This window comes from Rhinopithecus roxellana, chromosome 4, assembly GCF_007565055.1.
Source record: "Rhinopithecus roxellana isolate Shanxi Qingling chromosome 4, ASM756505v1, whole genome shotgun sequence".
NCBI lineage: Eukaryota > Metazoa > Chordata > Mammalia > Primates > Cercopithecidae > Rhinopithecus > Rhinopithecus roxellana.
This window is the reverse complement of record NC_044552.1, coordinates 64,786,665-64,800,823: the sequence shown is the minus strand read 5'-3', so window position 1 is coordinate 64,800,823 and position 14,159 is coordinate 64,786,665. Positions and strand designations below refer to the sequence as shown.

General features: G+C 34.8%; 1 protein-coding gene across 3 annotated transcripts in view; it reads left to right on the top strand.

The window, feature by feature from the left end:
* The window catches only part of SLC17A1 (solute carrier family 17 member 1), a 65,449-nt gene that overhangs the window by 29,936 nt on the left and 21,354 nt on the right, over positions 1–14,159 (top strand). For all 3 annotated transcript variants that reach the window (XM_010365030.1, XM_010365020.1, XM_030929337.1), the window contains 6 exons: positions 786–904; positions 1,007–1,168; positions 2,225–2,357; positions 2,450–2,597; positions 7,052–7,142; positions 13,856–13,992. In XM_010365030.1, coding sequence (XP_010363332.1) covers positions 786–904; positions 1,007–1,168; positions 2,225–2,357; positions 2,450–2,597; positions 7,052–7,142; positions 13,856–13,990 — 788 coding nt within the window. In that variant the 3' untranslated portion in view covers positions 13,991–13,992. The remainder of the gene's footprint in view (positions 1–785; positions 905–1,006; positions 1,169–2,224; positions 2,358–2,449; positions 2,598–7,051; positions 7,143–13,855; positions 13,993–14,159) is intronic.

Genomic DNA, 14,159 nt, shown 5'->3' with positions numbered 1-14,159 from the left:
AATGCCCATTAATGATAGACTGGATAAACAAAATGTGGTACATATACACCATTGAATACTATGCAGCCATAAAAAGAATGAGATCATGTCCTTTGCAGGGAAATGAATGGAGCTGGGGGGCCATTCTCCTTAGCAAACTAACACAGTAACAGAAAACTAAATACCGCTTGTTCTCATTTATAAGTGGGAGCTAAATGATGAGAACACGTGAACACATAGAGGGGAACAACACACACTGAGGTGAACAACCTCTACCACTGGGTAGAGGGTGGGAAGAGGGAGAGGATCAGGAAAAATAACTAATGGATACCAGGCTTAATGCCTGGGTGATGAAATAATCTGTACAATAAATCCCTATGACACAAGTTTACCTGTATAACTAACCTGCACATGTATCCCTGAACTTAAACATTATAAACACAACAAAACAAAACAACTGGGCAATTGTCAAGCCCTGAGCAGGCTCAGCTGTGCCATATTCTTATGATGGAACACATGAGGAATTTGAAAAGATGAGGGCCTGAGGGCAGGCAGGCCCAGATGTCATGAGTGGAGGGAGCAGAGGATAGGAGATCAGGAAAGGTCATAGGCCTTACCCTATTTCTAGCAGGGAGAGGTCCCTGTGGATAAAAGGAGGACTATGAAAAACATAAGCCTTGTTGCAAAGTTTCAAAAAAGAAACAGGAGGTCCAGGTTCTCAGACTAATACATTGAAAAATGAGAATTTGGGAAAGAGATCCACTACAAACAGAAACTTCCAATTCTAACTTATCCTGCTTTGATAGGTGCTTGTGGCTGTGCTCTATGTCTTCTCTGGTTCATTCTGTTTTATGATGACCCCAAGGACCACCCATGTATAAGCATCAGTGAAAAGGAATACATCACATCCTCCCTGGTCCAGCAGGTAGAGCACAGTTCTCCATATTGTCATCTCCAAGATTCTACTCCAAACTAAACATGTTCCAGTTTGTTCTAATGTGCTAATTATTAATGAATTTCTTTCCAGGTCTGTTCAAGTAGACAATCTCTGCCTATCAAGGCTATGCTTAAATCGCTTCCAGTCTGGGCTATTTTCATTGGTGCTTTTGCTTTTTTCTGGTCACATATCATCACGGCACTATACACGCCACTGTTTATCAACTCCACACTTCATGTTAATATAAAAGAGGTAAGTATAATATTCGTTCTGTTTTTAACTTCATGAAGGACTCTGTGTACATTTTTTTGTCTCTAATGACCCTAGTCTCAGCTCTTGCCAACTCCTCACACTGTCTGGCTACTGCTCCTCACCTGGAAATTAACTGTTTCTGCTCTTTATATGAACATTGCCCAAAACAGAAGGTGTTGATACAGACACAAGTGTCTGGCACTCCAGCAGCAGTGTACATGCATCTGTGTTTCCACACATTCCCCATCTCCCATTTACTGTGTGATTCCCTTTGTATATTACTTAAGGCTCAACACCACCATTCCCTACAGAGACTGGGGGCCTCCTATGAAAGTCACTTAGCCAGGCCCTGTCACTCTGCCAAGCTTTTACCAATCCTCTCCAAGGTAAAGCAATGAGTCTGGGCTATGAAAACAAGACTTAAGTCTTGCTTTGGAAGGACTGGCATACCCATTACTCATCTGGCTTGGAGAATCACTGATACGGGCAAACTCCTATTATTCGAAACCCCAGACAAGACAAGACTCCTTTAGAAATGGAGTCTGTCTGGGCTTACCACTTGCCGCGTTCTGTAATGAACTTTCAGTAAACCAGCCTAGGGCCCAGCATAACAGTAAGGTCTTATAAACTCTCTCTGACTCCATTTTATACTTCATGAAACCCTGAAGTTATTGTGAGGATTAGTAGCAGCTGGTCCAGTGTAAGCACTATACGCATGTCCGTAATTGTCATCTTTATCCTCTCTTACCATTTTCCCCAGGGCCAGTATTTCCCATTCCCGATGTAGTCTTCCTTCTCTATTAGCCAGTGCTTTTATGTTTCATGATACTGAAATTGGAAGATTTGACAGGTTATGATAAATATTACTGACCTCAAAGCTATTTTTCTCTTTCTTTTGGGTAATGTGATCCCAGCAGTAATTCTGGTATTGTATATTGATGGTTTCCTATATGAAAGTACTCATTTTAGATAATAAATTTTAGCATAGGGATTACTCTGTGTGTCAGTACTGCTTTACCCATCAAACTCACTCCAAGAATAATGTTTCCTCTTCAGAATGGGTTTCTGTCTTCCCTTCCCTATTTGTTTGGTTGGATCTGTGGTATCCTAGTAGGTCAGTTATCAGACTTCTTCCTGACCAGGAATATTCTCAGCGTAATTGCTGTCCGAAAACTCTTCACAGCAGCAGGTAAGCAACAGCCAGAACATTTAAGCACTTGGGAGATATTTCTCCCCTGTCTTTAGGATGCACCTAACTATGTTGTCTGAATCACTCCCCAGGATTTCTCCTTCCTGCAATCTTTGCTGTATGCCTGCCTTATCTGAGTTCCAGCTTCTATGGCATTGTCATTTTCCTAATACTTGCTGGTGCAACAGGCAGCTTTTGCTTGGGTGGAATACTTATAAATGGCTTGGATATCGCTCCCAGGTAGGATTTGTTTATACACTTTTTTTAAACCTTTAACAAATAAATGTTGTATATATTTATTGTGTATAACATGATGATTTAAAATATGGATACTTTGTGGAATGGCTAAAATCGAGCAAAGTAACATATGCATTACCTCACACACTTAGCATTTTTGTGTGTGTGTGGGAACACAAAATTTACTCTTAGGAATTTTCAAGAATATAATATGTTGTTTTATGCTATAGTCACTGTGTTATGCAATAGATCTCTTAAGCTTATTCCTCATATATAAATAAAGTTTGGTATCTTTTGGCTAATATCTCACTCCCAGTGCCTAGTAATCACTATTCTACTCTACTTCTGAGTCCAATTTTGTAAGATTCCACATGTAACTAAGATCATGCAGTGTTTGTCTTTCTGTGTCTGACTTATTTCACTTAAATTAATGTCCTCCAAGTTCATTCAAGTTGTCACAGATGACTTGATATCCTTCATTTTTAGGCTGAATAGTATCCCATTGTGTATATTATCACGTTTGTTATCCCATTCATCTGCTGATGGACACTTAGGTTGATCCTATATTTTGGCTATTGTGAATAATGGTGCAATGAACGTGGTAGTGCAGATATCTCTTTAGACATTCTCACTTCATTTCCTTTGGATAGACACTCAGGAGTGGAATTGCTGGATCATATAGTGGTTCTACTTTTAATTTTTTGAGGAACATCCATACTGTTTTCCATAACTGCTGTACTAATTTATATACCCACCAATGGTATGCAAAAGTTCCCCTTTTTTCCACATCCCCACCAACACTTATCTTTTGTATTTTTGATAACAGACACTCTAATGGGTGTAGAGGGATATCTCATTGTGGTTTTAATTTGAATTTCCCTGATGATTAATGGTGTTGGGCATTTTTTTCATACACCTGTTGATAGTATATCTTTGTTTTTTGAGAAATGACTATTCAGGTCCTTTGCCCATTTTTTAATTGGGTTGTTTTCTTGTTACAGAGTTTGAGTTCCTAGTATTCTTTGGATATTAACCACTTTTTTTTTTTTTATGACTTCATAGGATTTTATTCTAAGAATGTAAGATGGCTCAATGTTGGAAAATCTATCATAGCAATTCACTACAATAACAAATAAAAAAAGAAAATACATGATTATAGATGTTAGAAAGCATTTGATAAAATTTAATAGCCATTCCTGATAATAACAAACAAATTTCCTTAACTTGGTAAAGAATATCTACTAGATAGTGAAACATTAGAAGCTTTCTTATTGAAATACCAAGATGGGCTGGGCGTGATGGTTCACACCTATAATCACTTATTATACGTATAGTCTGCAAATATTTTCTCCTATTCTTCAGGTTGTCTCTTCACTCTGTTGATTGTTTCTTTTCCTGTGCAGAAGATGTTTAGTTTGATATAATCCCATTTGTCTGTCTTTGCTTTCAGTGCTTGTGCTTTTGTGATCCTAACCCAAAAATCATTGCCCAGGTCAAAGTCATAGAGCTTGTCCCCTGTGTTTTCTTCTAGTAGTTTTACAGTTTCAGGTCTTATGTTTAAGTCTTTAATCCATTTTGAGTTGATTTTTATATATGGCATGAGATGAGTCTAATTCCATTCTTCTGCATGTGGATACCCGGTTGTTCCAACAGCATTTATTGAAGAGATCATCCTTCTTCCATGGTGTGTTCTTGGCACCAAACTGTCAAAAATCAATTCACCCTAAATGTTGGATTTATTTCTGGACTCTCTATTCTGCTCCATTGGTCTATGTATCTATTTTCATTCTAGTGTCTTGTCATTTTGATTATTAAAACTCTGAAGTATATTTTGAAGTCAGATAGTGTGATGCCTCCAGTTTTGTTATTTTGGCTCAAGATTACTTTGGTTATTTGGGACCTTTTGTACTTCCATAGAAATTGTAAGATTGTTTTTCTATTTCTGGGAAAAATGTCATTGGAATTTTGATAAGGATTGCATTGAATCTTTAGATTGCTTTGAATTGCACAGACATTTTAACAACATTAATTCTTCCTATTCATAAGCACAGGATATCTTTACATTTGTTTATGTCTTCTTCAATATCTTCCACTAACGTTTTAGTTTTCATTGTGGTCTTTCACCTATTCAGTTAAAGTTATTTTAAGAATTTTTTTCTTGTAACTATTATATATGGGATTGTTTCATTGATTTTGTGTGTGTGTGTGTGTGTGGATAGTTCATTGTAACTAGGGAGAGTTTTTAAAAATCTTTTTCTTTCTTAAATCCAAGCTCTCAAAAGCATTTTTAAAAGTCGTTAGTTTTTGTATAAATTTAAGGTGTGCAAATATAATTTTGTTAAGTGAGTATATTATGTAGTGGTGAAGCCTGGGTTTTTAAGGTAACCATTACCTGAATAATGTACATCGTACATATTAAGTAATTTTTTAACCCTCACCCTCCTCCCACTCTTCCAAGTCTCTAATGTCTGTTATTCTACACTCTGTCAATGTGTATAAGTTATTTAGTTCTTACTTCATAACTGAGAACTTGCAGTATTTGGTTTTCTGTTTCTGAGTTGTTTTACTTAAGACAAGGGCCTCTATTTCCATCGATGATGCTGAAAAAGACATTATTTCATTCTTTTTTATGGCAGAGTAGTATTCCATTGTGCATATGTACCACATTTTCCTCATCCAATCATCTGTTGATGGACACTTAGGTTGATATTTTTGCTATTGTGAATAGTATTGCAATAAACACATGAGTGCAGATATCTTTTTGATACAATAATATCTTTTCCTTTGAGTAGACACCCAGTAGCAGAATTGCAGGATCTAATGGTAGTTCTATTTGTAGTTCTTTGAGAAATCTCCATACTGTTTTCCATAGAGGTTGTACTAATTTACATTTCCACTAACAGTGTATAAGTATTGCTTTTTCTGTGCATCTTCATCAACATCTGTTGTTTTTTGACTTAAATAATAATAATTCTGACTGGCATAAGATGCTATTTCATCACTGTTTTAGTTTGCACTACCCCTGAGGATTAGTGATGTTGAAAGTTTTTATATATGCTTATTGTCCATTTGTATGTCTTCTTTTGAAAATGGCTACTTATGTCCTTTTCCCACTTTTTTAATGTAGTTATTTATATTTTGTTGTTGTTAAGTTGGAGTTCCTTGTTAATTCTGAGTTTTTCTAAAAAATATTCTTTTTATTTCAATAGCTTTTGAGATACAAGTGGTTTTTGGTTACATGGATGAATTGACAGTGGTGATGTCTAAGATTTTAGTGCATCCATCATAGGAATAGTGTACATTGTACCCAATATGTGGTTTTTTATCCCTTGCCCCTCCTCCCATTTTTCCCCCTCTGAGTCTCCGCAGTTCATTATATCACTCTGTATGCCTTTGTATACCCATAGCTTAGCTCCCACTTATAAGTGAAAACATATGGCATTTGGTGGCAAACATATGAAAAAATGCTCCACATCACTAATTATCAGGGAAATGCATATCATAACCACAATGTGATACCACCTTACTCCTGAAAGAATGGTCATAATTAAAAAACAAAATAATAATAGATGTTGGCGTGGGTGTGGTGAAAAGGGAACACCTTTACACTGTTGGTGGGAATGTAAACTAGTACAACCACTATGGAAGACAGTGTGGAGATTCCTTAAAGAACTAGAAGTAGAAATACCATTTGATCCAGCAATCCCACTACTGGGTATCTACCCAAAGGAAAAGAAGTCATTATATGAAAAAGACACTTGCACATGCATATTTATAGCAGCACAATTTGCAACTGCAGAAATATGGAACCAGCCTAAATCCCCATCAAACAATAAGTAGATAATGAAAATGTGGTTATATATATATTATGGAATACTACTCAGCCATGAAAACAAACAAAATAATGCCATTCACAGTTACCTGGATTCATTTGCTGCAGTTTCACTGCTTTTATAGCTCATTTCATGCTGGAATTGGTTTGAGCTTCCAGGATTGGCCAATCATAGTTGCTTGTAAACTAGGCTTCTGGTTTCCTTGCCTGAGTATTGGAAACAATTCTGTAGGTCAGTAGCTCTGGACCTGTGAGAGTAAACCAGGTGAACAAAGCCCTTCAATTTTTTATTAACCCCAAACAGTTCCCATTACCAAAACATATCACCTTCTGAATTTCTCAATGGAACTTACATATTTTGTAATTCTACTGGGTTTCACTCTAAATATAATCCCATTTTATTAATATCATCGTATCCTTTACTGCTAAAGACAACCTTTCTGACTCTGTGGTGACACTGGAAAGTTGCCTATATTCATATACTTTTTCTAACATCTTAATGGAATTTGAGAAGTAGGAATTTGCAAAATGAGCAGTCATCTCTCTTAAATTTCATTTGATTAGGTTGGCATTTCCTGCAGTATTTGTACTACTTTACATTTGTGTATTATTCTTTTATGTATAGATATTTTGGATTTATTAAAGCATGTTCAACTTTAAGTGGAATGCTAGGAGGACTGATTGCTTCCACTTTGACTGGATTGATCCTTAGGCAGGTAAGAAACATACAGACATGTAGTTACTTTTCCAATATTAATTGTATAGAGAAAGATTATGCATAGGAAAGATTGCAGAGAAGATGCCAAAAGGAGATGACTTGTGAGTTTTTGCATCATATGAAAATAAACTTGGTCAAATCAGGCATCTCTCCAAATCTACAAATAATACAATTTCTATCTCATTATTTGTCAATTAGATATGTAGAGAACTCTTTAGTAATTGGCCATTGGTACAGAAGTGGACTTCTTTTATTTTTAGTAATGAATATGTGGATTGATCAGCACAGGTATTTGACTGGCTGAGTGGTAATATAAGTAACAAGATACAGTTTTCTCAAAGAAAGAATGAAAAATCACAAGTAAATACAGTTAAAGATTGACCAAAATTTGACTATGAAGGCAGACTTCTGTTTTTGCAAGTGTCATGGACAAAGTTAGCTGAAATTTTCCTGTTAAGGACACTTAAAATGCCCTATCAAATTGTAACAGTTATTTTAAATGCATGCCTCATCTGCAAAAAAAGTAAAGCAAAAGAATACTTCAGAGATTAAAAATGAAAGAATAGTTTGCTTCCAGAGAGGTAAATAACCACTGAAACCACTGGCTGCCTTGGGTGTTTGCCTATCCTGGGTAATCTATGTCTTCAGTTATAATGAACAAGCAGAAGATAAGAGATAATATCCTAAAGCCACTCAAAAAAAAAAGAGTCAGAATGGAAATGCTGGCATAAATCTGTACTCACAAAGGACTAGACCTTCCTACCACTAGCACCATGTGGATCACATATAAACTTTATTTGGAGGAATGCTTTCAACAAAAGGAATGGTAGTGTGTAGATAATTCCTCCAAATGCTCCTTATCCCAAAGTTGAGACAGGGAGAGATGGTCTGCATCCACCATGGCCACATTTCCCATAAAGAGGAATCTTCCACCACCACAATGTCTGTATTTATGGTATTAGAAAAAGAAGAAAACATCACTAGAATCATAGAAGCTCCCTGGTCAGAGAAGTGGCCTCATTAGAAATGGGGAACACCAGGTGGCCATGGTCTGTTTCCTCCCTCTGAGCATAGTGCCTTTATTCTTCCATTGAGTTCACTCAGGTGTGCAGAGCTAACTTCCAAAAGTTGTTAGTGGAGCTAATTTTTCTGCAAACATCCAAGATGTGGAAGGAAATGTGACTCCAGAACTGTTCAAAGTTGTCTCTGCCTAGTAAGTTAACTTAGACAGTTCTCATCTGCCCTGCCTCAGCTTTAAAAGGAGAGAAAAACTGAATACTCTTCTGAGCATTTGAAATTTGAATGAATCAAATATTTGGTGACCAGAAGGCAAGCCTGGGAAGTCAATTATTGCAGCTGCAATAACTTTTCTGGTTCTCTTCTTGGGCATTTCCCCACTTCTTTGAAGTTAGATGTATTCTTGTAAGTTATTTTGGCCAATGAAATATGAGAGGAAGTGATACATGTGAATTCTGAGAAGCATTAGAAACCAAGAGGCCATTCTTTCCCTTTGATGCAACAACTAGTATTATTCAGAAGGATGACTGCAAGGCTACTAACCAGGATCCAGAAATCCAGGTTATATGGAGCATAACTCCTAGCCAACCCATTATGTACCTTTTGTGTAAACAAAAAACCAAATTTCTGTCGTTAAAAGCCACTAAGACTTGAGGGTATTGGTTACTATACTATAAACTACTCTATTCTTGACCTGTCAAGATCTATCCAGAATGAATCCCAGGAAGAAAAAATGGTAAAAATACAGAATATATGGCATGAGATGGGGTAATCCAGTCAGAAAACCCAACATACAACTAACTGGAGGCCCAGAAGATGAAGAGAGAAAATAGGGCAGAGGCTATGTATGAAGAGAAAATGATTGTTTTCTAGTTTTCCAGAAATACAGAAATTCACATCTTTAAGAAGCCTAGTAATCACAAGTAGGATGAAAAAGAAACCAGAAATTGCAGAAAAGCAAAGACAAAAAGAATGTCATACAAGCAATCAGAGGAATCAGAAAGATTGCCTCCAAATGAGCAACAGATAGACTGGTCTCTGACTTCTCAAACTCAAGAAAGGAAGACAGAACACAATAAAATTGCATCTTCAGTCTGCTTAGTGAAAATAACTACCAACTTAAATTTGTAAACAACGAAAATATTTGCCAAAAGAAAGACAACATGTTTCAAGCCAACGAAAACAGGGAATTCAATTCACTAATGGATGTTTAAAAGTGTTTTTAGGTTTAAAGAAAGAAAATTAGAGATGCAGGAAAAAAATGAAGATCAGCAAAAGTGGTAAATAAGCGGACAAATCCACTTATTCACCTTATTTGTTTTATTGGGTAAACAAAAGTAATGCCCTGTGGAGTTTAAAAAACACTATATACAAAATATAAAATAAACAATAATAAGAGTAAATAAGTCAAGAGAAGATAAATGGAGCAAAGTATTTGAAAGACTTCATGCTGTCTTGCCAGAGGATAAAAGTACCAAGAGTTTGATACATGAAGAAAACATGTTGTAATTTCTAATCTAATAATTTAAAAAATAGAAAAAGTACATCAATTTCAAAGTAATAAAGACAAAAATGAAATGATAAAAATACCTTATCTAAAAGAAGGCAAAAAAAGTAGAGAAAAAGCAACATAGAACAAGAGGTGCAAATATAAAACAATCAAAATAATTTGGTAAACTAGACGTGCCAGCAGCTACTTTAATAAGCTAAAAGCTCTAACTAAAAGCAAAAGGCGGCCATATTGGATTAAGAAATGAAGCTTAACTCTGTGCTGCTTTCATATAAATATATAATAAAATATAAAGCAACAGAAAAGTTGAAATTAACAGAGAAAACATTCTACGCAATTTTTAGCTAAAAAGCTGCTGAGGCTATGTTGATCTCAGAGGACACCTTAAGACAAACAGTATTGCTAGAAATGACAACAATCACTTCATAAAGATATATGATTCAATTCACTGAGAAATATGTATACACCTATTTCTATATGTATGTATATATACATACACGTGTATGTATATTTGCTGTGGGAATTTTGTGTGTATAAATATATATACACACAAACACACATATATATATACACACACATATATACACATACACACACACACAACATGGAACATTTCTCTCTGAGATTGGAGTATGAAAAAAATGCCTGCTGTCACTATTTATTAATACTAAACTTTTTACTATGTCCTAATGAATGAAATAAGACACAGAAATATGAAAAAAAGAAGAAATATCATTAACATTTTTATAGGTGGCATTCAAAAAAAATCAGAAGATTAACACTACTTATAAGTTATTAGAATTAATAAGTAGGTTTTGGAATTTATAGAGTAAATCTAGAAATATACATTGTTTTCTAAATACCTGAATAAAGAGTGCGAAAATAAAAATGTTAAAAAGAATACTATTTTCAACACCATAATAAAAATCGTATATCTAAGAATAAATTTAATGAATTACTCATATGATCTCCACAAAGAAAACCATAAGTGAGAGACTTGAAAGAAATTTTTTAAAAACTAAGTAAATGGAGGGAGATGCCATTTTTATATACTAAAAGACTCAAAATTATAAATATCTTCTCACTCCCCTAATGAGCTGTAGATTCAATGAAATCCCAATCAAAATCTTAAATTACTTTGTGGAAATTGAAAAGACTTTTATGTAATTGACATGTGTTCACAAAGGGCCAAGAATAGTTAACTAAGAGAATCTTGAAGAAGACAAACTGGAATATTTGTTCTACCTAATATTAAGATACATTACAAAGCTATGAAAATAAATACCTTATGGTATTGGCACAAGTAGTAGACCAATAGAACTGAAGAAAGAGTGTAGAAAGATCCCACATATATGGACATTTAATTTATGACAGAACAGTGCCACCTTTGTTGTAAAGAAAGGGCTTATAAAATGGTACTGGGTTAAAGGAATATCATTATGAAGAAAAATAAAATTTAACTTATCTCAACATACAAAAATATGAAGTAGAGGTGGATTGCACATCTAAAAATTGTAGGCAAAATATAAAGTTTCTAGAATATAATTCAGAGGAATATTTTCATGATCTGACAGACAGAATTATTTCTTAAAAAGGGCACTAAAAGCACTAACATAAAGAACAAGACAACAAATTTGACTGCATTAAAATTAAGAACTTCTGTTCCTCAAAATATACCAACAATAGAATAAGTAACCATCAAGTTTGAAAAGATATTTACAACACATACAACTAACCAAGGGCTTTTAATAAAAATACATAGTTACTACAAATCAATAAGAAAATGAGAAAAAAAAAAAGATGTAAGTAGGCACTTTACAAGGCGAAATCCAAATAGCTAATAAATATAATAAAAGACAAATTAAAAACCACAACTTGCTCACACTACACACCCACTAGATTGGTGGTCTATAATACCAAGGGTAAGTAATGATGTGCTGAAAAGCAAAATTAATAACAAATGCTGGAATTGTAAATTAATACAACACTTCTGAGCACAGATATTACCTAGTAAAGCTTAGGTTATGCAATCTTTATGATTCAGTAATTTCACTCCAAGATAAATGAATCTATACACATTGAGGAACATATACAAAAAAAAAAATGTTTATACTATGAGGTTGCCAGATTTTGAAAAAAAAAAAAAAAGAAAAAACCCAAGAAGATGAAGACTGCCCAGTTAGATTTGACTTTCAGATAAACAAGAAATAATACAGGACTTTGCTTCATTACCAAAATGCATGGGACATATTTGTACTACCAAGTTACTCATTGTTTATCTGACATTCAAATTTAATCAAACATCCTGTTCTTCTCACAATCCTCTCATAGCAGCATTGTTTAAAATAGTCCCGAAGTTCTTCAAAAATGATGAGAACAGTCCAGTCCCGGTGGCTCACACCTGTAATCCCAGCACTTCAGGAGGCTGAGGCGGGTGGATCACCTGAGGTCAGGAGTTTGAGACCAGCCTGGACAACATGGTGAAACCCCATCTCTACTAAAAATACAAAAAATTAGCCAGACGTGGTGGCACGTGCCTGTAATCCCAGCTACTCAGGAGGCTGAGGCAGGAGAATTGCTTGAACCTGGGAGGCAGAGGTAGCAGTGAGTTGAGATTGAGCCACTGCACTCCAGCCTGGGCTACAGAGTGAGACTCTGTCTCAATTAAATTAAATTAAATTAAATTAAATTAAATTAAATTAAATAGTCCCATTGAGGCAACAGTCAAAAATTGTCAGCAACACAAGATGCAAGAGGACAATGGCATAAGAAAACTATTTTTAGGGATACAAGACCATACAATGCCTCACACTTTAGGGGAAATAAACTATTTAGAGAAGTTAAAAAAAAAAAAAAAAAAAAAAAAAAAAACAGGAGACGTAGTCAGAAAATGAGTGGAAAATAATAGTATCAATTATCTTGATTATATTTTCGTTTTCTTAAAATTAAGGATAAAAGAAAAGAAAAAAAAAGAAAGACTATCCATAATAATCAATACTAAAAAGTTTTTAAGAAATGCCAAAACAGGGCCAGGTGCAGTGGGTCATGCCTGTAATCCCAACACTTTGGGAGGCCGAGGTTGGGCGGATTGCTTGAGCCCAGGAGTTCAAGACCAGCCTGGACAACATGGCAAAACCTCATCTCTATTAAAAAGAAACAAAAATAAAACATTAACTGCAAATGGCGGCACGTGCCTGTAGTCCCAGCTAGGAGGCTGAGGTGGGAAGATCACCTGAGTCTGGGAGTTCGAGGCTGCAGTGAACCATGATTGTGCCATTGAGCTCTAGGCTACAATACAGAGTGAGGCCCTGTTTCAAAAAAAAAAAAGAAGAAAGAACAGAAAAGAAAAAAATAAATGCCAAAATACGAACTGTTTGTTTGCATAGGGATGAGTATGGAGACAGAAGATAGGACCAAAAGGAAATGAGAGCCTGCCAAATATTAGTCCTATTATGAAAAAGATAAATGTTGATAAAATTTATACAACTCTTTCCATTTATACAGTTCAATATGTATCTACTATAGATATATTTAGCTATGTATTCTTAAATCTCTATAGCTATATCTTTTGATCTACCTATCAAGATAGCTATTTCAACTTGAGCATGCATCTGAAGAATAATGTTTAAAGAGTAATACAGATAACTTTTATAAACCAGTAGAAGAAAACTCATTCTCTTCAAAATGAATCCAAAACTTAAAAAGAAATAAAGCATTGCAATAGAAAATACGAAATAATATGGGAGCAATATATCTTAACAAAATAATAGTGATGATAGATGAAAGTGTGTTAAATTTGCCAATTAAAATACGAAGACATTCTTCATCTATATAGGCTTATATGATACAATAATATGTCGGCTACATAAGATACCTTGAAAAGATGCAGAAAACTTTGAAATAATAGATCAGATTGAAAAAAATCAGTTAATTTTGAACTATAAGAAACTAGTAAATTTAATATCTGATTAAAATAGAATTTTAAACAACATGTATACAGTAGAAAGATAAAAGTGATTATTTTTATAGAGTAAAATGATTACTTTTTTGGCTATGTATAAGTGTGTTTTTCCATATTTGTTAAGTGATTGAGTCTACATTATTTTTAACATTACATTTTAAATGTTACAAAACAAAAAAACAAGAGCAATAATTTACAATTACTTTGAATTTTAATTCCTTAGGATCCAGAATCTGCCTGGTTTAAAACCTTCGTCTTGATGGCAGCCATTAATGTGACTGGCCTAATTTTCTACCTTATAGTTGCTAAAGCAGAAATTCAGGACTGGGCTAAAGAAAGACAACACACACGTCTCTGAAGGTGAGAAGTGATCAGATTAAGGACAATTTTTGAAACTGGGAATTCAGGAGAGAGAGGAATTAAGGATTACTCCTCAGATGGGGAGGAATAAGGGGCAGGTTTGGAAAAGAGGAGACCATGTTAAGCCTGAGAATATTAGACATCCTGATGGAAATGGCTGTGGGACT